The sequence below is a fragment of the Rhinoraja longicauda genome, chromosome 5, assembly GCF_053455715.1.
Source record: "Rhinoraja longicauda isolate Sanriku21f chromosome 5, sRhiLon1.1, whole genome shotgun sequence".
Lineage (NCBI taxonomy): Eukaryota > Metazoa > Chordata > Chondrichthyes > Rajiformes > Arhynchobatidae > Rhinoraja > Rhinoraja longicauda.
In genome coordinates, this window is record NC_135957.1 from 14,147,265 (window position 1) to 14,171,323 (window position 24,059).

Consider the following 24,059-nt stretch of genomic DNA (forward strand, 5'->3'; position numbering starts at 1 on the left):
GTGACGTTTCGGGTCGAAACCCTTCTTCAGACTGATGTCCCGCCCCCCTGACATCAGTCTGAAGAAGGGTCTCGACCCGAAACGTCACCCATTCCTTCTCTCCTGAGATGCTGCCTGACCTGCTGAGTTACTTCAGCATTTTGTGAAATAAATACCTTCGATTTGTACCAGCATCTGCAGTTATTTTCTTACATCAGCTTATAACTATGTCGTCAGGTTCTCAATTCCCCTATTCTGGGCAATAAGCTTTGTGTGTTTACCCGATCTATTCCTCTCATAATTTTGTACACCTCTATAAGATCACCCCTCACCTTCCTGCGCTCCAAGGAACAAAGTTCTAGCCTACTCAACCTCTCCCTATAGCTCAGGCTCTCGAGTCTTGGCAACATCCTTGTAAATCTTCTTTGCACCCTTTCCAGCTTGACAAAACCTTTCCTATAACATATAGGTATAACATGGTGACCGAAAGTGAACACGGTACTCTAAATGTGGCCTCACCAATGTCTTACACAACTGTAACATGACCTCCCAACTTCAATACTCAATACTCTGACTGATGAAGGCCAATGTGCCGAAAGCCTTTTTGACCACCCTATCTATCTGTGATACCACCTTTAAGGAACTATGTACCTGAGCTCCTAGATCCCTCTGCTCTACAACACTCCCCATTGCTCTACCATTCACTGTGCAGGTCCTGCCCATGTTAGACTTCCCAAAATGCAACACCTCACATTTCTCTGCATCAAATTCCTTCAACATTCCTCAGCCTCCCTGCGCAACCGATCAAGATCATGCTGCAATTTGTGACGACCATCTTCACTATCTACAATATACCCTCTGCATATCAGTACTGTGAATGGTCTTGTCATTTACTGTATACTTTCCCCCTAGATTCAACTTTCCAAAGTGCAACACCTCGCACTTGCTTGGATTAAAGTCCTTCTGCCATTTCTCTGCCTCCTCTCTGTTACTGATCTATATCCTGCTGTATTCTCTGAAAGCCATCCTCAATGACCATAGCTCCATCAGTTTTTCATCCATTAGTGCCTATTCCTGCTCTATTTGCATGTTCCTTAAGGTTACAGTACAGAAGGGCACTTCTAGTGAAATACAAATATCTACATCTTACCGATTATATGTCTAGCTTGTTGTCACTCTAGCAGTCAACAGAGGTATGAATTAGGACAAAATTTGGTAGCTGCGAGCAGATGTGCAAAATCAAATGCAAAATCTGCTCCATTACTGATTCATAATGCTTTCAATGGTGTCCTGAATATAAAGTATACCTAACAGCTATGGAGATGAAAGCTATTTGCTTCAGACTGTCCTTCAAATAACTAACCTTCAGGTGTAATTGAGATGGTTACGCTCTTTCCATAATAATTTGTGCCACTCTGCATGAGTTTCATTTGATCGGTTTGGTTGCATCAATAGAAATTTATTTCATTGTGGGAAACTTCAGTCTGGGAGCAGCAATCAGGAAAACAGGAATGACATATTCACAAAATGCTGGAGTAACTCAGCAGGTCAGGCAGCATCTCGGGAGGGAAGGAATGGGTGACGTTTCGGGTCGAGACCCTTCTTCAGACTGATGTCAGGGGGGCGGGACAAAGGAAGGATATAGGTGAAGACAGGAAGATAGAGGGAGTTCTGGGAAGGAGGAGGGGAAGGGAGGGACAGAGGAGCTATCTAAAGTTGGAGAAGTCGACGTTCATACCACCGGGCTGCAAACTGCCCAGGCGAAATATGAGGTGCTATTCCTCCAATTTCCGGTGGGCCTCACTATGGCACTGGAGGAGGCCCATGACAGAAAGGTCAAACAGGAATGACATGACAGCCTTCTTCCGGTCAATGTCAAATTCTACAACTTTAGGTATCTCACTTTTTCTGTCTGTATCAGATTTTCATTATCAATTTGACTCAGTTCTTCCTTTTCTGTCCGACCCGCCGAGTTACTCCAGCTTTTTGTGTCCATTTTCTTTTTTCTATTTCTACAGCCTGGCCCGCTGGGCATGACCCGAGGTGTTACTATTTGCAACATCCTGCACAGAAAAAGCCACACAATCTGCTACTTAACGGCCACATTAAGTCATATTGTCTCACTTTATCAGCTATATTTGTTTTGTTCTATGCATCGCTTCCACACCTTTTTTGCTACTGTCAACTAACTTTTTTATTCACTTTCCCAGTTCTCATGAAGTCGTGGACCTGAAATGTTAAGTCTATGCTGCCTGACCTGCTAAGTATTTCCAGTATTTATGTTTATCGTCGTATCACTTAAAAGGATGAAAAGGAACCATAGAAGGTGCTTTTGTCCACCCTCTATCCTTTCTTGAAGCAAAACTGGCTAATGATTAAAGCTCTGTGCTGGAATCAAAAGGCCAGGTTATGAAGAACTGTTGCAGCAAGACATAGAGCACTAAAGGCCAAGTGCTGGCAATTAGGATTAGTAAAGATGGGTTGTTGAAAGTCATCATGTACAGGGTTGCTGAAGGACCTCTTTTTGTCCTGTATGACTTTATGCTTGAATACTACTTAAACAATTCTAGGGGAACTCAAATACAGTGCAGTGAGAAAAAACAGAATGATTATGCAACAAATGGGCATTTTGCTCAACATCAATGGTCTGGATCTTTCAGAGACAGGAACACAGCTGCTCCACTCCCCTGATCTTTGCCCGGTTTTGTTTTCAATCCAATTCCCAGTTCCAATAAGTTTGTTCCCAGCGTATTTTTGGGCCGTTCAAAAATCTTAACTCTGCCAAATTTGTCACAGCACCTTCACAATATTCTGAATACGTACCTAATACTTGTTGTTTCAATTTTTCTACTTCTTCTTTCAAATGTATAATTTCCAATTCTCGACTTGCAGTTACTGGACCATCCACAGTTGAATACTGAAGAGCCTGAACAGTCTGTGTAGACTCTGTCGAACAAAATCAAAGAAACATTGTTATTTCTCTAAGAATTCTGTCAACATACAATACAGGGAGATTGAAAGTTAGCTTTAAAAATTAAATCCATAAGTTATCTTTGTAGAAACAAGAAACTACAGATGCTGGTTTACAAAAGAAAGACACAAATGCTGGAGTAACTCAGATGGTCAGGCATCTCTGGAGAAAATGGATAGGTGACATTTTGGATCCGACTCCAAACATTGCCTATCCTTGTTCTCCTGAGATGCCGCCTGACCCACTGAATTATTTCAGCACTTTGTGAATATTTTTTCCTAGCTCTCGTTTTTCTGGAAAGGCCACAGGCTGGGAACAATGCTGATCAACGTATAGGTATGCAAGGGAGACCTTGTGGGCATGGGCATGACATTAAGCCAGTCAGACAACGGGAATATTGGAACCAAATAATAAACTAAACTAGATACTAAACTAAACTAAATTTGTATGGTACCTTGTCAGTTGAACCCTCACCTTGAAGTTTTCTACTTAGTTCAAGTTTCTCTTGTTCTAAACGTCGTATCCTCCTCTCATAAGCCTCCGTGGCCAAGCTGTCCTCTAAAGTCCGCTGAACATTGATGTCAATGTCTGTCGAGGATGATCCAGCAGCATCTCTCAGACTACTTCTGTCAGACAGAATACTGAAAGAGCACCAATGCATTAAAAATAAATGGCATAATTACTGGTGTGAAGCAATACAGGATATCAGCAACTGAATATTATAATTGGAAACGCTACAGGAGCAACATCTGTGAAAAGCAAACACATCTCCTGAAAAACAAGCCCTGCTAAATAGATGAAATGTGTCTGGAATTAGCACTGATGCCTGAAAGGTCACCAATACACAACTAGATTTGTGAAATCTGTCTTCTTTTCTTCTCCATCTGTTCACAGATTTATCATGGATCCAAAAAGGTCTGAGGTAGTTGGTCTTCAAAATAATTACAAGAAAATCTTCTAAGATCGTGGAGAATGAAGCAAAGCTGCCACCTGACACGACAGTGCTCAGAATGGCGACAATTAAACAATATAATGCACAGTTTTCATCCTGCATTCTGGCACTCTTTTTCCTTGAACTCTAACCTGGAAGCTCAGAAATTGGTTGGCCAGGTTACAGCTCCCCCTTCTATCCAAATGCAAACTTCATAGAAAAAAAAGTTGTCTCTATCCTTCCTGCAGTCTTGCTCCTTGTTTCTAAGCATGCTCCAGCGGCAGTGTGCACTTTTACATATCCCCCCTGGTGTTCTTCTCCTCAAATGAGATCGCCAATGAAATGACAGAAGTGTATCAGTAAGTGCCAAGGGTCACCATGTTCATGTTTTTGGAGCAGAATTAGACCATTTGGCCCATCAAGTCTATTCTGTCATTCAATCATGGCTGATCTATCTTTCCTTTTCAACCCCATTCTCATGCCTTCTCCCCATAATCCCTGACATTTTTACTAATCAAAAATCTGTCAATCTGCGCCTTAAAAATGCGCAATGACTTGGCCTCCACAACCACCTGTCACCAGCAAATGAGAAGGCTTGAAATTCACTCAGCAGGTTCCAGGAGATGTAACTTTCATAGCATTTGTTCCGAGTAGATCTGTTGACAAATCTCACACACTGCACAGCAAGATTGAATTCCCAACTGACAACATTGTAATCCTGGTCAATAATGAAGGTACAATAAAAATCCATTAATTCAGCTTGGAGCATTAGAAACTGATGGGCAGACTTTCATTATCAGGGTGGGGCATGATGACCTGTCCTTTCCATAAACTGAAACTACAAACATTCTTTTAAGTAAAAGCATTCTGGCATCACTGCTTTGCATTAAATTTTGAAAAGTTATAACTAACAGCTCCACACAATTTTGCAATCCATTCAAGGCACTTACCAATTAGTGGTGTAGGTGAACCCTACGAAGGGAAGATGATGACCAGAAAAAGCCGTGTGTGTGGGTGGAGGCATCGTCTCCTACAAAACAAAAGCCAAGTTTGACTATCTTATACCTAACAATCTCGTGAGAAATCTGGAACTGATGATGGCTTCAAGTTCTTTTCTTGCCTGATAATGTACGTTGTTGCTTAAAAGCTTCTACTCATAACATAACTTTGATTCCTGATGCAGCAATTCCAGTTCCACAACTTTACATACAAAAGAAGGATTATGAGAAACATCATCGTGGAATAGCCTGAATAGACGGATTCTACATTGATAAAATGTTTCAACACAGCAAGTTTATGGATAGTTTAGTCATACGTTGCACAATGAAATATTTATTTTGGGGGTTAGTCGAGTGACTGAACATTTGATGTGATAAATGTATAAACCTACATACACCTCTGGCCAGCCATTACCCTAATTCAAAACACCTCATTTTAAACGCAATAAGGTAAACATGAGGAGTAAAATGCAAAGGTGAGGCAAAATGTAGGCATGTTTGAATATAAGTGAAGTTTAGAGGTATCAAGGGGGTGAATAATAACGTGTAAGCCACAAATACGCATATTATTTTCAGACCAAATGCTGCAATCATTGCACTTTAATATTGGACTTCATAATTGATTCTAAACCTTTAACCAAATTAGGATGCTAATGTCAGGATATTGTGTTACTCCAGAAAGATTAATTTGTGCGTTTTTATCACAACCACTTGGTATTTGCGTAAGGAGAGAGGGTGGTAAAGAAGGCATATGATATGTCTGCCTTCATTGCTAGGGACATTGAATACAAGAGTCAGGAAATCATAACGCTGCTCTATAAGACTTTGGTTAGGCCGCATTTGCAGTATTGCATGCAGTTCCGGTCGCCCCATTACAGGAAAGAAGTAGAGGCTTTGGAGAGGGTGTAGAGGAGGTGAGTACCAGAATGCTGCCGGATTAGAGGATTTCAGCAACAAGGAGAGGTTGGATAAACTTGGATTGTTTTCTCTGGAACATCAAGGGTTTAGGGGAGACGATAAAAGTGTGTAAAATTATGAAAGCCATAGATGGGAGACAGTCAGAATTTTTTCCCAGGTGGAAATGTCCAACATTAGAAGGCATTGCGATAAGGTGAGAGGGGACAAATTTGATGGAGATGTGTGGGGCAAGTTTTCTCTTCCTCAGAGAATGGTGGGGGCCTGGAACAATTGCCAGAAGTGGTGGTGAAGGCATATTACAATAGTGGCATTTAAGAGACTTTTGGATAGGCACATGGATATGCACGGAATGGAAGGATATGGGTTATGTGCAGGCAGATAAGAGTTGGTCTTGGCATCATGTTCGGCACAGACATTATGGGCTGAAGGGCCTAGTTGTACTGCTCTACATTCCTTATAATCTTCAGTACAAATGACGTTTTGTGAAGGTCTAATAAATGTTTGTTGAATGATGAAGGGTGCAGACATAAATAAACTGTTTCCATTGGTGGAAGTATTAGGAACATAGAATAAAGTGATTGGCAAACGAGTAAAAAGGGACATTACATTGTGAATGGTCAGATTTTGTAAAGCACTGCCAAAGGTTTCAGCAAAGTCAGATTATGTTGTAATGTTCAAACGTAAACTGGGATAGTATCTGAAAGGACAATTTACGGGGTAATGTGGAGAAGGTGGGAGAGTGGGAGCAGCTGGATTGTAAAACTATAGACTGGGCTGAACAGCAACTTGTATGCTATGACTGTTCATTGAGTCATAGAGCGTGGAAACAGGCCCTTTGGCCCAACTTGCCCACACCTATCAACATATCCCATCTATACTAGTCCCACCTGCCTGCATTTGGCCTATATTCCTCTAAACTTATCCTACCATGTACCTGTCTGAATGCTTCTTAAATGTTGTGAGAGTACCGCCTTAACTGGCAGCTTGTTCCGTACACCCACCAGCCTTTGTGTAAAAAATTTACCCCTCAGGTTGCTGTTAAATTTTTTCCCCTTCACCTGTTCTATGATTATAGATTAATTCTCATGACCTTTAAGAAGCTATTGGCAACATTTATGATTTCTTTCTTTATATAAGGCAAATACATTTTCAATTGAAAAATCCTCATCATCACTTTCAATCTAAATTCTCCCTCTCCAAATAAAACTCACAGAATTCTTTAAACAGTCATCGTCGACATCAAAGTTTGATGTGTCTGTGGGGCTGCTAACTTCGGGAATGTAGGGTGCTTCACAGTTTCTGATGTTATCCCAATCAATGCAGGCAAAGAAGGAGTGCTTCTTAAAGTCTTCAATCCCGTTTTGGCCCAGCCGATGCTCCCGGCTGCAGATCAGCCTTCGGATGAGGTCCTTGGCATTTTCAGAGACGTCGGTGATTTGGACCGGAAACTGGAATCGCTCCTGGTTGTGCAAGTGTTAAATGTAGAAGTTAATTGCAGAACCTGAAGCAGGAGTCATTAAGCAATCAGTAAAGAAAATCAGGTTTTAGAAACTACTCCTAGTACTAACATGATACCTGTCAACGTGTTGTACATGGAAGAAAAAGTCAAATTTCAAACTAAAGGGAACGCTGCAAGTTAGAGCATTCCCCCATAATAGTCTATTCAACCTTAACCAAGACTTCTGAAGAAGCAATTGACAATCACCTCCACATATGGTAAAATAATGATAATCTGCTAACCAATTGTTCAAAATCTCAATGGTTCAGCATCAGACTCAGTAGAAAATGTTTGCCGTGCTTCCTTTCCACTCGCCGGGGCTTAGTTACTGATCTTCTGCCCACTCACTGGGCCGCCAGTTTCTGCGCTCCCTTTGCATTCAGCGGGGCCCAGTTACTGTGTAGTGCCGGGGACCAATTACTGAGTCTCCCTTCCAGCCACTGCCCCTCTCCCCCCTCATTTCCACATTCACTTTCAGTTTACTTGGATTGCTTAAAATTGATCATGCTGTATCATCCCTTGAAAAAGTAAATTTACAAAGTTTTAGAGATACAGCACGGATCCCGGAGAAAAGTCTGAAGAAGGGTCTCGACCCAAAAGGTCACCCATTCCTTCTCTCCAGAGATGCTGCCTGCCCTGCTGAGTTACTCCAGCATTTTGCGTCTACCGGAGAAAACACATTCAGGTCACGGGGAGAACGTACAAACTCCGTACAGACAAACACCTGTAGTCAGAATCGAACCTGGGGCAGCAACTCTACGGCTGCGCCACTGTGCCACCCAAGTGTTGAAGTAGTAATGATATCTAATAATCCGGAAAGTCTATCAATCCCATACAATGGTCCTGTGTATCCAAGACCGAAGATGCTTTCCCAAAGCATCACAACCAGAAAGAGAGAATTTTAAAATAAATTAAATCAATATATTCACAGAACACCTGCCACCACCCTCACCCACATGACAGCTTTCAAGAGAGAGCTGGATAGAGCTCTTAAGGATAGCGGAGTGAGGGGGTATGGGGAGAAGGCAGGAACGGGGTACTGATTGAGAGTGATCAGCCATGATCACATTGAATGGCGGTGCTGGCTCGAAGGGCTGAATGGCCTACTCCTGCACCTATTGTCTATTGTCTATTGTCACACACATGCACACAGTCATATGTACGGCTTCAGTTTCAACATCAGTTTCCTCAGAATTATCACTGGAAGTTATTATTGGGGACTAAGGAAGAGGAAATGGAGGGATTTGAGAAAGGGGATCCAACAAGAAAGATTGGACAAGCAAGCATTGGAACGAGGATATTGAGAAGCAGAGATTGTAGAGGGTGATCAAAAATGGATTATTTATGTATAATTGTGATGTTTAAGAGGCTTTTAGATAGGGAATGGAGGGATATAGATCACATCCAGTCTGAGGAGATTAGTTTAATTCAGCACAAACATCGCGAGTCGAAGGGCCTATTCCTGTAATGTAATTGACGCATGAGTATATTGATAGGGGATAAAGTTTTTTTTGTAATGTAGGTATCGCTGGTAAGTCACACTTATTGCCACTCTCTAAATGAGAAGGTAGTAGTGTGCAGCATTCTGAAATTATAACAGTCGTCCAGGGAAGGTGCTCCCAGTGTTATAGGGCAGGGAATTGCAAGTTAGACCAATTCTCTTACCTTCTTCACGCGCCTCCTTGGCTTCCAAAGCCGTCTGAGGCAATAAATTCCACAGAGTAACCACCCTCTGGTTAAAGAAATTCATCCTCATCTCCATTCTAAAGCTACATCCTTTTATTCTGAGGGTGTGCCCTCTAGTCCTAGACTCTCTTGGCTCACGAATGAGCCTCTGCAGAACTAAATATGATAAATATTTAACAGAAAAAAATATAAGGAACAAAGGACGTACATGGGCTGGACATTACACAATACTCACTTTGTGATTCATGATTTTTCCGTACGTCTCCACTAAAGATTCCGCATAGAAAGGAGTTTCCCCAAAAAGCATTTCATACATGCAGACACCAAGTGACCACCAGTCACACTCTGGCCCATACTTTCCTTTACCATCTTCCATGGCCTGAAGAATCTCAGGGGAAATGTAGTCAGGGGTCCCCACTGCCACAGAAGACTGGACCTGCATTAGAAACGTAAAAGATTAGATCCCATTAGTTTCGTACAAAAGCTGCATCACAGCAGTTATGTGTTAAACCTTCAGCCATGCCAATCTTGTCAAATACTGATGTTCTCTTGAAGGTCCCTTTGAAAAGCATTTTTCCCATGTGGAGAAATAAGGAGCAGCAGATGCAGATTTACAAAATAAGACACATTGCTGGAGTAACTCAGTAGATGAGGCATCATCTCTGGAGAATTTGGATAGGTGACGTTTTGGATCGAGATCTGAAATGTCACCTATCCAAATTCTCCAGAGATGCTGTCTGATCCGCTGAGTTACTCCAGCACTTTATTTATTTTTTTCCATCTGAATTTGAGAAAACATGATTTGTCAAAGCTCCACTGAAACTAAATGCAGAAGTAACAGCCTACTGACTTTGTTTCTCTTCTGCTACATACTTCTTAACTACCAAACATCCATAGCATTTTCAATTCTGATTGCATCAGTAACATTTCAGAGACAAATTCTCCAGCATCTGCACTCCTCATCCCCACCAACCACATTGCTAATGGGCAACATCAGAGATCAATAGCTGACCCAGCCAAGAATCTGACTGCTTAATGCTCATGAGACAACCTTCATGCTATGGCCAGCAGCACTTCTTCAGTTTTCAATAGATTTAACCCAATGTGATAACCAAATTCTGCATTTCAAAACAGATGCCAAGAATGAAAACAGGGAAATGTTATATATCAGATAAATATGATAACTGTGCACATGTGATATTCATCCAATCTAAACAACTGCGTATTACCAGCAGTGGTTCATTGTTTTGACCACAGATCTAATTCAGAAACTTGACCAAGTCTGTTTTATTGGAGAGAAAGGCAGATTAAATATTTAAAAAGTTATCCTTGATGTTTTCAGTAAATAATAGTAAACATTTTTAATTCATAATTGCACAAAGTTTTGGATTTCCTTCTGGTTGTCGAGACTGGTTGTCTTGTGGGGAAGATACTCCCACAGGGTTATTTTCAGAATTTTGACCCAGCAATGATGAAAGGATGAATATAAATTTCCAGGTCAGGAAGACTTGTTACTGGAAGGGAGGCTTGAAACCTGTGGTTTTCTCAAAGTAACCATGGTAATCTACATGGCCAAATTCAAAATTACATTAAAAAATTTGACTTCATCATTTCCAACATAAACCACATCAGAAATATCAACTGTGATCTCCATTGCTTGAATGAAGAGTGCCTATACTATAGATTAGTAGTCAGTGTGACATCTGCTAGTATATCCTTGCTGTGGTACAAAGTGGATAACCCAGTCACAGCAAGCACTCTAAGCAGAAATAAATCAGCAGACAGTGAGCAAAAGCATCTTGAAACCAGCTAAGACGTGCAACTTTATGCCATGGGAAATAATGCGCGGGAATTAAAAGGTACACGTATTTCAGTAATTCAAAAAAAAATTCCTTCGTGTTCAATAAAGAAACCTGACTATCAGAGGTTTAACTGCAGGAGCTAACCTTTGTGAAAGGAATACACACGTATACAGGAACCGTGAAAAGCATTCCAATTTATCTGATAACATGGGACCAAATTTTACCTGTATAAGTATATTTGTAGTCTGAACTTTTCAATGAAATATTAGAAGGCTTCATTCAGAATTTAGTAAGTGAACAATTATATAAATTGACGGCACTAGGCCTGTACTCGCTGGAGTTTAGAGGGATGAGGGGGGACCTTATTGAAACTTACCGAATAGTGAAAGGCTTGGATAGAGAGGATGTGGAGAGTACGTTTCCACTAGTGGGAGAGTTTAGGACTAGAGGTCATAGCCTCAGAATTAAAGGACGTTCCTTTAAGAGGAGGAATTTCGTTAGTCAATTTATTTATTTGAATCTGTGGAATTCTTTGCCATAGAAGGTTGTGGAGGCCCAGTCAATGGATATTTTTAAGGCAGAGATAGTTACATTCTTGATGAGTACAGGTGTCAGGGTTTATGGGGAGAAGGCAGGAGAATGGGTTTAGGAGGGAGAGATAGATCAGCCATGATTGAATGGTGGAGTTGACTGGATGGGCCGAATGGCCTAATTCTGCTCCTATCACTTATGACCTTATAAATAGTGTGCAGCAGTTGTATTCTGCACGGGTAAAATATAGCTTGAGGAGGGCAGTGTAAATGTCTATGCATCTGCACGTGTCGGAGTAAATGAACAACTACAGCTAATAATGTATATAAGTAAGCATTCATGCAGGGGTGAGCCTCAGGAGTACCAGCAAACCATAATGTGTCTTGTAGCTTCATGGTGCTTTTAATGTTAACGTGCAAAATCTGTGTGTTCGCCTGTATGTCTGAATAGAGTATGGCACGTCAAGTCCAGATGTTCTTGGTAAAGAGATGGATTAATAGTGAAATATAAAAATATGGTAAAGGGATGGGTAAACAAGGAGTCCATTCATAGCAGAGGCTGGCTGAGAGAGGTTTTAATGCTAGATAGGGCTGGAAGATGGAAGTACCTAATCTTAGTATAATAAAATAACTGCAGATGCTGGTACAAATCAAAGGTATTTATTCACAAAATGCTGGAGTAACTCAGCAGGTCAGGCAGCATCTCAGGAGAGAAGGAATGGGTGACGTTTCGGGTCGAGACCCTTCTTCAGACTGATGTCAGGGGGGGCGGGACAAAGGAAGGATATAGGTGGAGACAGGAAGATAGAGGGAGAACTGGGAAGGGGGAGGGGAAGAGAGGGACAGAGGAACTATCTAAAGTTGGAGAAGTCAATGTACATACCGCTGGGCTGCAAGCTGCCCAGTTGAAATATGAGGTGCTGTTCCTCCAATTTCCAGTGGGCCTCACTATGGCACTGGAGGAGGCCGATGACAGAAAGGTCAGACTGGGTGTGGGAGGGGGAGTTGAAGTGCTCAGCCACCGGGAGATCAGGTTGGTTAAGGCGGACTGAGCAAAGGTGTTGAGCGAAACGATCGCCGAGCCTGCGTTTGGTTTCGCCGATGTAAAGAAGTTGACATCTAGAGCAGCAGATGCAATAGATGAGGTTGGAGGAGGTGCAGGTGAACCTCTGTATTGGAACCCCTCTTCCATTATAGACGAGGCTCTCACTAGGGTCTCTTATACATCCCGCAGCTCCGCTCGTGGTCCCCCTCCCCCCAATTCGTAACAAGGGCAGAATCCCCCTCGTTCTCACCTTCCACCCCACCAGCCAGCATATCCAACAAATCATCCGCCAACATTTCCGATACCTACAACGGGACCCCACCACTGGCCACTTCTTCCCATCCCCTCCCCTTTCTGCATTCCGCAGAGACCACTCCCTGGTCCACTCGTCCCATCCTACCCAAACCACCCCATCCCCGGGCACTTTCCCCTGCAACCGCAGGAGATGCAACACCTGTCCCTTTACCGCCCCCCTCAACTCCATCCAAGGACCCAAACAGTCTTTGCAGATGAGACAGAGGTTCACCTGCACCTCCTCCAACCTCATCTATTGCATCCGCCGCTCTAGATGTCAACTTCTTTACATCGGCGAAACCAAACGCAGGCTCGGCGATCGTTTCGCTCAACACCTTCGCTCAGTCCGCCTTAACCAACCTGAGCACTTCAACTCCCCTCCCACTCCCAGTCTGACCTTTCTGTCATGTGCCTCCTCCAGTGCCATAGTAAGGCCCACTGGAAATTGGAGGAACAGCACCTCATATTTCGCTTGGGCAGCTTGCAGCCCAGCGGTATGAACATTGGCTTCTCCAACTTTAGATAGTTCCTCTGTCCCTCTCTTCCCCTCCCCCTTCCCAGTTCTCCCGCTATCTTCCTGTCTCCACCAATATCCTTCCTTTGTCCCGCCCCCCTGACATCAGTCTGAAGAAGGGCCTCGACCTGAAACATCACCCATTCCTTCTCTCCTGAGGTGCTGCCTGACCTGCTGAGTTACTCCAGCATTTTGTGAATAAATACCTAATCTTAGTAGGTTGGGAGGGAGCTGGAGACGAAGGACTTGAGGAGCAAAGGCCAGTAAGAGTGTGAACCGGGGTAATGTCTCCAGCGCCTTCAGGTTCCAGTGCTGGAGGCGCCCCAGGGACACAAAGATGGCTGTACGAGGAGAGGAGAGGGACGTTGGTTCACGGGAACTATTCCAGTACATCAAGCGCACTGGCCGACCGTACTTTGAATAATGATGCCAAAAATGATGGCGCCAGCATGTGTAATATATGCAAAAGGAATTTCACATGCAGTTGCATTTGTGAGAAAAAAAGCACCACTGAATCATTGAGTCATTGAACTGAGTAAAGGAATGGGAGAGTGAGATACTAGTTCAAGGAAGAGGGTTAAAGTGTCAGATATTTAAATGCGATAGCCCTGGTAAAGGTCGGGTTAAGTTCTACATTAGATCACGATCTAATGCGGTGTTGACTGCGGTGGTTTCTGCCCCAAGTTTGGCTTGTGGTGCAGGTGAAGTGCAGCAGGGTCCCCAGTGCTCAAACTGGTGGAAAGAGCGTGAAACACACTGGTGGAAAGAGCGTGAGACACGCCTGCCTAAGTTACCTGATCCTTGCTGAGCAGAGTAATCGTTCGCTGAAATAAAAAGGAACGTGACATGAGCATATCACAGAAATAAGAACCAATGTGGGAGGACAATTGGCTCAACTTTCTAAATGTAGCCCTGTTGTTGCCATAAAAGTTTATTTAAAATCTACAGCAATTTTTAAACTATTACTCAGATACAAATAACTGTTTGACAGCAAATCCTTTACAAGTCCAAATTTAACATGCTAACTGAGTGCACCATAACGCACAAGATTAGTTTAAAACAATAGCCAGTCAGGTATTTGGAATAAGAGGCACTTTATTCTGATAATATCCAGCTGGCTAACATTTTGAACTAGTGCTTCGGGATATTTTCCTCCCTGGATGTTTCAGTGAAACATTCAGTACTAATACAAATTGGGCTGAATGTTTTCACTTAATTATCAAGGCTCATGGACCCACAGATTTTGGGGCTTCTTTGAGACCAGGGTCACCACAGCACAATCTGCACCTGAGCATAATTTAGAAATTAGAATGAAGCAATATATCTCATTCACAGTTTGACTCAATTTTTAAGTTCCTCTCAACTTACTGTCCCATCTTCCATGAGCTTGAGACAGGAGCCAAAGTCTGCCAGTCGGATATGTCCATTTACATCCAGAAGAATGTTGTCTGGTTTGATGTCCCTGCATAACGAGAAGAATAGCTTTTTGAAACAGCACAACACTGACCATTTGTGTACTACTGTAACTTGGACATCTTATAACATTTCCGATGGTTCACAAAATTTAAATTCTACAGCTGCCGCGGAGGACTAGAATTTATGTCTCTGGTCATACAATTCTGATAAAAAAATAATTGATCTGAAACATTAACTCTGGAGCACTCTATAGTTGCTTGACCTGCCATGTGTTTCAAACTGTTCGCTTTTCTTAATTCGGTGTTACTAATCCAGTAATTTAAACAACTGCACCACCATCATTTTCCATGAAGCTCCTTGGGAGAATTTTTCCACATTAATGCTATATTTGCAAGGAATTATTGCACTCCTTTATTAATTAATCACACTACAAAGGAAAAAAAGGAAAATTCCTCATTACTTCAGTAAACATCCACCTTGAGCTCTGACCTGTTTTCCTTTTTTAATCTGACTAAACTTTGCTATGTTCTTTCTGATCTTTGATATCACAGTTGGGGCTTCGCTAAGGTCAACTAATTCATCAGCCTTCTTGTCCATCAACATAGTATCCCACTATCTCATCAATGAAATCTTCCCTACCTTTGTTTCTGCAGCATATTTCATCTCTTTAATGTAGGCACAAGGATACTGCAATTGCTGGTATACAAAAAAAGACACAAAGTGCCAGAGCAACTTATTGGGTCAGGCAGCATCTCGAGAACATGGATGAGCAACATTTCAGGCCAGGATCCTTAAAGAAGGGGCCCAAGCCGAAATATTACCTATCCATGCCTGACCTGCTAAGTTACTCCAGCACGTTGTGTATTTTTAAAATCTCTTTAATATTTGTTTATTGCCTATCTTTAATAGGTGACCCCACTCTGTAGCTTCTAAAACACTGTGCATATCCTGTGTCTTGGCTAAAATACATCTGTTCAGTAATCTCTTCCATCAAAAAGCCTTGAACATCAGATCTGTACGAAGCATCTCCAGCTTAGTGCTGCCATTTTCCATTTGAAGATTTCACTGATTATTCTACCAGAAGGATGCAATACAAATACACGCTTTTGTACCAGACCTGGTGAACAGAGCAACTAGGTACAACCGTCAACCATAAAATATGATGGAAAGGTGGAGTAAATGTGGATGTGAGCGCATGTGGGAGAGGTTTGCGGGACTGAGAAGGGTTGTGTTGGACTATGTGTGTGAGTGAGAGAGAGGGAAATAAAAGTAGAGATGCAGACAGAGTTCCTGGACTGGGAACCAAGAAAAGGACTATTGATTTGGAGGTATAGGTTGTATAGGTTCCACTGTAATGGAAACATTTAAATTAAATAAGACTGGAAATCAAATGCTTGCTCTGCAATAATGATTACGAAAGTACAGTATTGTCATAAGAACAATTTTTTTGAGGGTAGAATTCTACTGCAATAAGCAAGTGTGACCTGTATGTAACCACAGCTAAGTGATTCACCTTTAAATGCCCTCTGAATTAGCGACTAATATGAGGGATAATAATGTCTGAAGAAGGGTCTCGACCCGAAACGTCACCCATTCCTTCTCTCCAGAGATGCTGCCTGACCCGCTGAGTTACTCCAGCATTTTGTGATACCCTCGATAATAATGCTATGTTCGCCGACAACATTCACAATGTCGTGGATGAATAAAGTGCGAGAGGGTGATGCTGTGTACGTGAGAGAGCATGCAAGTGTGATTACAATTAACCAAATGAGGCACAGTGAGAGCCTGGGTAAATCATGAAATATATGGTTGAGTTCAAGTCTACGAGCTTGTGAAATCCAAACTCTAATGCAGTTCATTACACAAAACAAACTATATCAGTTTTATAAAGAATTTTCAATTTCAGCTTGACAGTGTTTACAGGACACTGCAGAAGTGGTAAGCATCTAGAGGTAACTCTTGCTATCTTCATGGATTGGATAAAGTTGCGAATGGCTACAGGAGAGTCAGCCTAGGACAAAAATCATTACTGAAAGCCACTGGCAAAATTAAATTAGTCAGCATTTCTACAGCTCTCTACACAAGATCATGAGAGGAATAGATCGGGCAAACACTCTCTTTTACCCAGAGTTGGGGAATTAAGAACCAGAGGACATAGGTTTGTGAGGGAGGAAAGATTGAATTGGAACCGGAGGGGGTGGGTGGTGGGTATATGGAACGAGCTGCCGGAGAAGGTAGTTGAGGCAGGTACTATCGCAATGTTTAAGAACATTTAACAGGTACATGGATAGGAAAGGTTTAGAGGGATATACACCAACGCAGGCAGGGGGGGACTAGTGTAGATGGGACATGTTGGTCGGTGTGGGCAAGTTGGGTTGAAGGGCCTGTTTCCACGCTGTATTACTCTATGACAAGGTAGTATCTCAGACCATGTAACCGTTTCAACAAGGAAAGTGAAGGCACCATTTTTAGATGAACGGGGCAGTACTGCAGACGGTGTCAGCAAGCATTTCCAGGACTCCAGGACAGCATGGTGGCGCAGTGGTAGAGTTGCTGCTTTACAGCACCAGAGACCCGGGTTCGATCCTGATTATGGGTGCTGTCTGTAGGGAGATTCTCCCCATGACCGTGTGGGTTTTCCCCTGGAGCTCCGGTTTTCTCCCACACATCAAAAACATACAGGTTTGTAGGTTAATCGCATTGTTATAAATGTAAATTGTCCTTAGTGTGCGATAGTGTTCATGTACGGGGTGATCGCTGGTCGGCGTGGACTCAGTGGGCTGAAGGGCCTGGAAAGTGGCTTGAACAACGGACTGGTTTAGTGCCTTCAATGGCAGAAAGGTTTCAAGAGAGATTTGCAGAGGGGATGGTCATGAAGATTTTTTTTAAAAATTGATAACAAAGCAAAATAAAAAGTAGTTTTCCATGAAAGTAAGGAAAATGTCTGTGCCACAGGAAATTAGATATTAGGCTTGGATGCAACAGTAACTTTCAACATTGAAAAGGAGGACATCGAGTTACTTTGCTGGGCCATTGAAAGAATAGAAAACTTCAAAAACAGTTGAAAATTAGATCCAGACTACCCAGGGTTAAGCCAGGAAGCAATTCTTCACAAAATGGCAAAAGATCTCAAAGTTTTGAGGTAAGAAATATCTGTTCGCACGAAATAATTAAAAAAATCAAAAATGAGATTGCTATTACTCATGAGATATGGAAAACAAGGCAAGTTGATGTTGATGCAGCCTTGAGTGGAATTGCATTGTGGAACAGGTCCAAAGACCTGCTTGTTGACTGCTGATTCTTTGCTCCTACGCTCACAAAGATATGCTGTAAAAGAATGCATGAGGGCTGTAAACAGGAATGTTCAGAAGGAAAGTAAGCCAGGAGTCAATAAATGATTTCATGAACTGATAGATCCAGGTTTTAACAGCCCGAGGTATAAACAGGTAATCTGCCAGTATAATAGACTCATACGTCAGAATGTTCAGCTTGGGAATGAGATAGCACCAGATTTAGCAGGAAGCAGATGATGAAGAGGCCAGAAGAGGGCCGAAAAGAAATTGCTGACATTGTACTGGTGGTGATCCAAAGGAGACAGGAAATACAGCAAGAATTTGGAATCAAAAACAAGGACCAAACAGTGGGATTAGAAGTGGACCTTAATTGCATGAAGGCATGAGGGGTTGGATAGTAGATACAAGGAACTGCAGATGCTGCTTTACAAAAAAAGACACTAAATGCTGGAGTAACCACAGGTCAGGCAGCATCTCTGGAGAACATGGATAGGTGACATTTTGAGCCGGGACCCCTCTTCAGACCCTTGAATAGCTCAATCTGGCTTCTATTTCTTATAATATGTAGCTGTAACGACCCAGTGGCTGAGAGACCATCACAATTTCTCCAGCTTCCACCCACAACTGGGTTAATCACTGTATCACGAGCAAAACTAATTAACTTCTCTCTCAGTCTAAACCCTAGTCAGTTTTCCTTCTTTATATAAAAAAGGTTTCAATTAACAAAAATGATTCAACAAAAACAAGTTAAAGATCACAATGTTTTTTTTTCTTGAGAATGTTACAGACAAATTATATTTGGTTTGATTTTCTTCCTAATTATGTAACATGCTAAAATAGCAAATGAATAATCAAAGTTGGATTCATGAACATGTTCAGGGAATGTATGGAATCACCATGAGAGGAAGCTACTCATGTGCACCATGTGTGTTCAAGGAGGTCACAGCATTGCCTAACAAGAAAAGCTTGAGGTAATATTTAATCGAAACACGAATGGTGTCACTCAGCATTGAACGATTAAGGGCTGGAAAACTTCAGACCAAAGGGGGATTAAGAAACTAATAAAGAAATGGAAAGGGGAATACAAGAGTAATCAAGTATGAAACATAAAGAAAACAGGTATTTTGTATATAGAAAAACTTCCTGAATTTAGTGAAGAAAAGGTTGATAGTCGTTGAAGAGCTGAAAGAAAGAAATATTAGTTTTCTTTAAATTGGAGAAACAAATAAATGCCAGTAGTTCCCCTGGAACTGGTGGCCTACATCCCACGATTTTGAAAGAGGTAATTCTGGAGATGGGAACACACTGATCGTCATTTTCTAAAATTCCACAAACTCCAGAATAGTTTCCGCACATCATATAGCAGCAAATGGTTCAATGGTTCTTTATTGTCACTTATGCACAGCACAGTGAAATTCTTTTGCACCACTATTTAAGAAATAAGGGAGAGAGAAAATAGGCACTGCAGAACAGCTCATCTGATATCAGAAGTGGGGAAAAGCCTAGACTCTATCATTCTGGAAGGTGTAGCAAGGCACTTGGAAAATAGTTATATGATTCGGCAGAACCATGTACTTATGGCAAATCTGTAAGAGCATGCAGGGAAGCCCACAGCAAACTAGCCTTTATAGTATGAGGAACTGAATGGAAGGCAAAGACATCAAACCTTTCCACCATCTTCGAGGCACAAATCAGGAGTAATCTCCACTTTAAGGAACCAGGAAATACGGGGTAAATGCAGGAAAGTGGTGTTAAGGACTTGGATCCCCCATGATGTTATTGAATGGCCAGGCAAGCATGAACACAAGAAGGTAGGAAAGTAAGGGAGCAGATTCTGATGGATAAGATATACATGCATTTGGAAACGTTGGGGTGGATTAAGGATAGTCAGCATGGTTTTGTCTATGGTAGATCATGTGTTATGAATTAGCTTGAGATTTTCAAAGAAGTAACCAAGAGGTTGATGAGGCCAGGGCCATAGTCATCGTCCATATGGACTTCAGCAAGGCCTCTGATAAGGTTGCACATTAGAGACTGCTCCGGAAGGTTAGAAATATTTCAGTTATGTGATTACACTGACAAAGCAAGGATTATTTCTGAAAATAGGTTATGGCAAGGTTGTGGTTCTGATAAAGGTATATAAAATTCTGAATTGTACAGACTGGGTCGATTTAGAGTGACTAGTGGTGTGCCTCAGGGATTGGTGCTGGGCCCATTGCTGTTTTCGTTTATATCAATGACTTGGATGAGAATGTACAAGGCATGATTAGTAAGTTTTCAGATGATACTAAGATAAGTGGCATCATAGATCGGGAAGATGGTCAAGAATTACCTCGGGATCTTGATCAATTGGGCAAGTGGGCCAAGGAATGGCAAATGGATGTATGAGGTGTGCATTTTGGTACATCCAATCATGTCAGGATCTTCACAATGAATAGCAAGGCCCTGGGGAGTGTTGTAGTCAAGGGGAAAAAGTACATAGAAGGGTACCGACCCGAAACGTCACCCATTCCTGTTCCCCAGAGATGCTGCCTGTCCCGCTGAGTTACTCCAGCATTTTGTGTCTATCTTAGAAGTACATAGTTCCCTGAAAGTGGAATCGCAGGTGGATAGGGTGGTGTAGAGGCTCTTGGCATGCTCTCATTCATCAGTCAGGGAATAGAGTATAGAAGATGGGATGTTGTATCACAGTTGTACGAGACACTGTTGGGGCTTCATTTGGAATATTGTGTTCAGTTTTGGTCACCATGCTGTGAAGGATGCCACTAAGCTGCAAAAAATGTAGGGAAGATTTACGAAGATGTTGCTAGGACTTGCGGGGCCTGGCATATAGGGAGAGGTAGGATAGACTAGGACTTTATTCCTTGCAGCACATGAGGTTGAGTGGTGATATTGTAAAGGTGTATAAAATCTTCAGGGGAATAAATAAGGTGAATGCACAGAGTCTTTTTCCCAGGGCATGGGAATCAAGAACCAGAGGACATAGGTTTAAGGTGAGAGGGGAAAGATTTAATGGGAACCCGAGGGGCAGATTTTTCACACAGAGGGTGGTGGCATATGACATGAGCTGCCAGATGAAACAGTTGAAGCAGGTACAATAACAACTTGGTTGGCATGGAAGGGTTGGGTTGAATGGCTTGTTTCGTGCAATATGACTCTATAACTCCAACAAAATAATGTAGCAGGAGCAAAACTGTTGGGGGAACAAAGTGCTGGAGGAATTTAATATGTTAGGCATCAGTAGATGCCATCTGAAAAAGGGTTCCGACATGAAGCATCGTCTGTCCATTCCCATCACAGATGCTGCTGATGCGCTGAGTTCCCCCAGCACTTGGTTTTGTTCTAGATTCCTGCATCTTTAGATTTAGAGATACAGCGCGGAAACAGGTCCTTCGGCCTACCGAGTCCGCGCCACCCAGCGATCCCCGCACATTAACACTATCCTACACACACTAGGGACAATTTTTACATTTACCCAGTCAATTAACCTACATACCTGTACGTCTTTGGAGTGTGGGAGGAAACCGAAGATCTCGGAAAAAAACCACGCAGGTCACGGGGAGAACATACAAACTCCGTACAGACGGCGCCCGTAGTCAGGATCAAACCTGAGTCTTCGGCGCTGCATTCGCTGTAAGGCAGCAACTCTACCGCTGCGCCACCGTGCCATCTGCAGCTTCTTGAGTTAGGACACTTGGCCCCTCAAGTCTGCCCAACCATTCAATACCATGGCTGATCTATCTATGCTGGTTACAATTCTTCTTCTGCACCAGTTCCCCATGACAGTCAATTCCTCAATCTTACAAATATTCATCTATCTTGACCTGAAATATACCTAATGATCAAGCCTCCACACTATACCTGGACCCCCTCTCCCTTTCAGGGATAGAGAATTCCAGAGATCCACTACCCTCTGCGAAGGATTTCATATCCACTCGAGTTTAAAATGACTGCCCCCTTATTTTGAAGTTGTGTCGCTTTGTTTGTGACTCTCCCACGAGTGGAAATATGTCAACATCTGCTATGCCAAGCCCCCTTATGATCTGTATAGAGCACCAGCATTTTAAGAAAACTGGTTGACCCCAACTGCCTTTCACCTCCCCTCTTCCAAATATCACCTTCCTTCCATCAGACTTTAGAACCAAGCCTTTATCATCATCATATCATCATCATATATATACAGCCGGAAACAGGCCTTTTCGGCCCTCCAAGTCCGTGCCGCCCAGCGATCCCCATACATTTACACTATCCTACACCCACTAGGGACAATTTTTACATTTACCCAGCCAATTAACCTACAAACCTGTACGTCTTTGGAGTGTGGGAGGAAACCGAAGATCTCGGAGAAAACCCACGCAGGTCACGGGGAGAACGTACAAACTCCTTACAGTGCAGCACCCGTAGTCAGGATCGAACCTGAGTCTCCGGCGCTGCATTCGCTGTAAAGCAGCAACTCTACCGCTGCGCTACCGTGCCGCCCTTATGTTCCCACTTATCACCCTTCACCCTCTAAGTTTGTTTTGCTCCACATTCCAGCATCTGCAGTCTCTTGTGTCTCCTCTTATGATCTTATATGTTTGAATAATTTACCTCTCACTCTTCTAAAACTCCAAACAATACAAATCCAAACTGTCTAGCCTCTCTTGATATGATAAACGCTTTCCCACTTCTAATTCTTCTGTTCTAGATTTCACTTTAAATTTGAACCTATATACCAATGCAAAAATTGGCAAAGCTTGGTTATGATGAGGTCAAGTAAGATGGGTATGCCTGTGTGGAACATCAACACTTCATGAAGATTAGTTAGGCTACGTAATCTGTGTGTTATAATTATTCTTAATTCATAATAAATTCAAAATAATACAAATAAATATTTTGGAAGAATGTTTCAAATTATCTTTGCTTATCATTAGTTTGGGTCACAAATTTTGGCAAATTGTGCAAGATGAATGAAAAGATTCTGAAGTCTGATTTTAATATAAAATGTTCATAAGATTCACTGGCTTTTCAGTCCCTCGGTCCAGGCAACATATCTGACTGGTAATCTCCTAATCAACTTTTTGGTTATACATTTTCCCATTAGGCTGTTATACCAACATCTGGTTAAAACTTAAAATGTGGAGGGAAATAATAAAGCCCTAATTGCTTTCATGGGATAAGCAAGAGTTATTTTGGCTTCAAAACCCAACAAATGTGAAACTCCTTAAATAGTAGCACACTGAATGCTGGCAGCCCAAGCAGTACAATAAATAGAACTATGATAAGTTCCCTCAGCGCATGTAATTGGGCTGACATTACAACACACATTTGTCATCAATAAAGCAGAAGGCAATAAGATTTCAAGTCAAGTCGAGTCGAGTTTTTAGATGAGGCCCTCACTCGTATCTCCTCGGTAACATCCAAGATGTCCTCATTCTTTAGGGAACGGAGATTCCCCTCTCCCATCATAGATAAGGCCCTCACTCGTGTCTCTTCGGTACCCCGCGGCTCCGCCCTTGCTCCCCCTCCCCCAAGTCACAACAGAGACAGAGTCCCTCTAGTCCTTACCTTCCACCCCATCAGGCATCGCATACAACACATAATACTCATTTTCCCATCTTCATCCCCTTTCCGCCTTCCACAGAGACCGTTCCCTCCGTAACTCCCTGGTTAACATCCCTTCCCAGCCAAACCACCCCCTCCCCAGGTACCTTCCCCTGCAACTGCAAAAGATGCAACACCTGTCGCTCTTCCTCCTCCCTCGACTCTGTCCAGAGACCCCGACAGTCCTTTCAAGTTAGGCAGAGGTTCACTTGCACCTCCTCCAACCTCATCTACTGTATCCGTTGTTCAAGATGTGGACTCTTATACATCGGCGAGACCAAAAGGGCGATTGTTTTGCGGAATACCTTCGCTCAACCCGCCTGAACCAACCTGAGCTCCCGATTGCTGGACACTTTAATTCTCCTTCCCATTCCTCCAGACCTTTCTGTCCTAGGTCTCCCCCATTATCAATGAGGCTGAACGCAAATTGGAGGAACAGCATCTCATATTGCAGCCCAGTGGTATGAATATTGATTTTTCTCACGTCAGGTAGCCCTGGTATTCCCTCTCCCACCCAAGTCGCACAAGCTTCTCATTTTCACCCTACAAACAGCTTACAATGGCCTGTTTCCTTTATCATCGTTCCTTTTTTGCAAATCTT

General features: G+C 42.5%; 1 protein-coding gene across 10 annotated transcripts in view; it reads right to left on the reverse strand.

Moving 5' to 3' along the window:
* Window positions 1-24,059, reverse strand: part of LOC144593414 (serine/threonine-protein kinase MRCK alpha-like) — a 324,476-nt gene that overhangs the window by 121,255 nt on the left and 179,162 nt on the right. For 9 of the 10 annotated variants that reach the window (XM_078398934.1, XM_078398929.1, XM_078398932.1 and 6 more), the window contains exons 6-11: window positions 14,535-14,628; window positions 9,217-9,417; window positions 7,009-7,257; window positions 4,832-4,911; window positions 3,425-3,591; window positions 2,803-2,925 (exon numbers count right to left, since the gene is read on the reverse strand). In XM_078398934.1, coding sequence (XP_078255060.1) covers window positions 2,803-2,925; window positions 3,425-3,591; window positions 4,832-4,911; window positions 7,009-7,257; window positions 9,217-9,417; window positions 14,535-14,628 — 914 coding nt within the window. The remainder of the gene's footprint in view (window positions 1-2,802; window positions 2,926-3,424; window positions 3,592-4,831; window positions 4,912-7,008; window positions 7,258-9,216; window positions 9,418-14,534; window positions 14,629-24,059) is intronic. The other variant, XM_078398926.1, reaches the window with a different exon arrangement.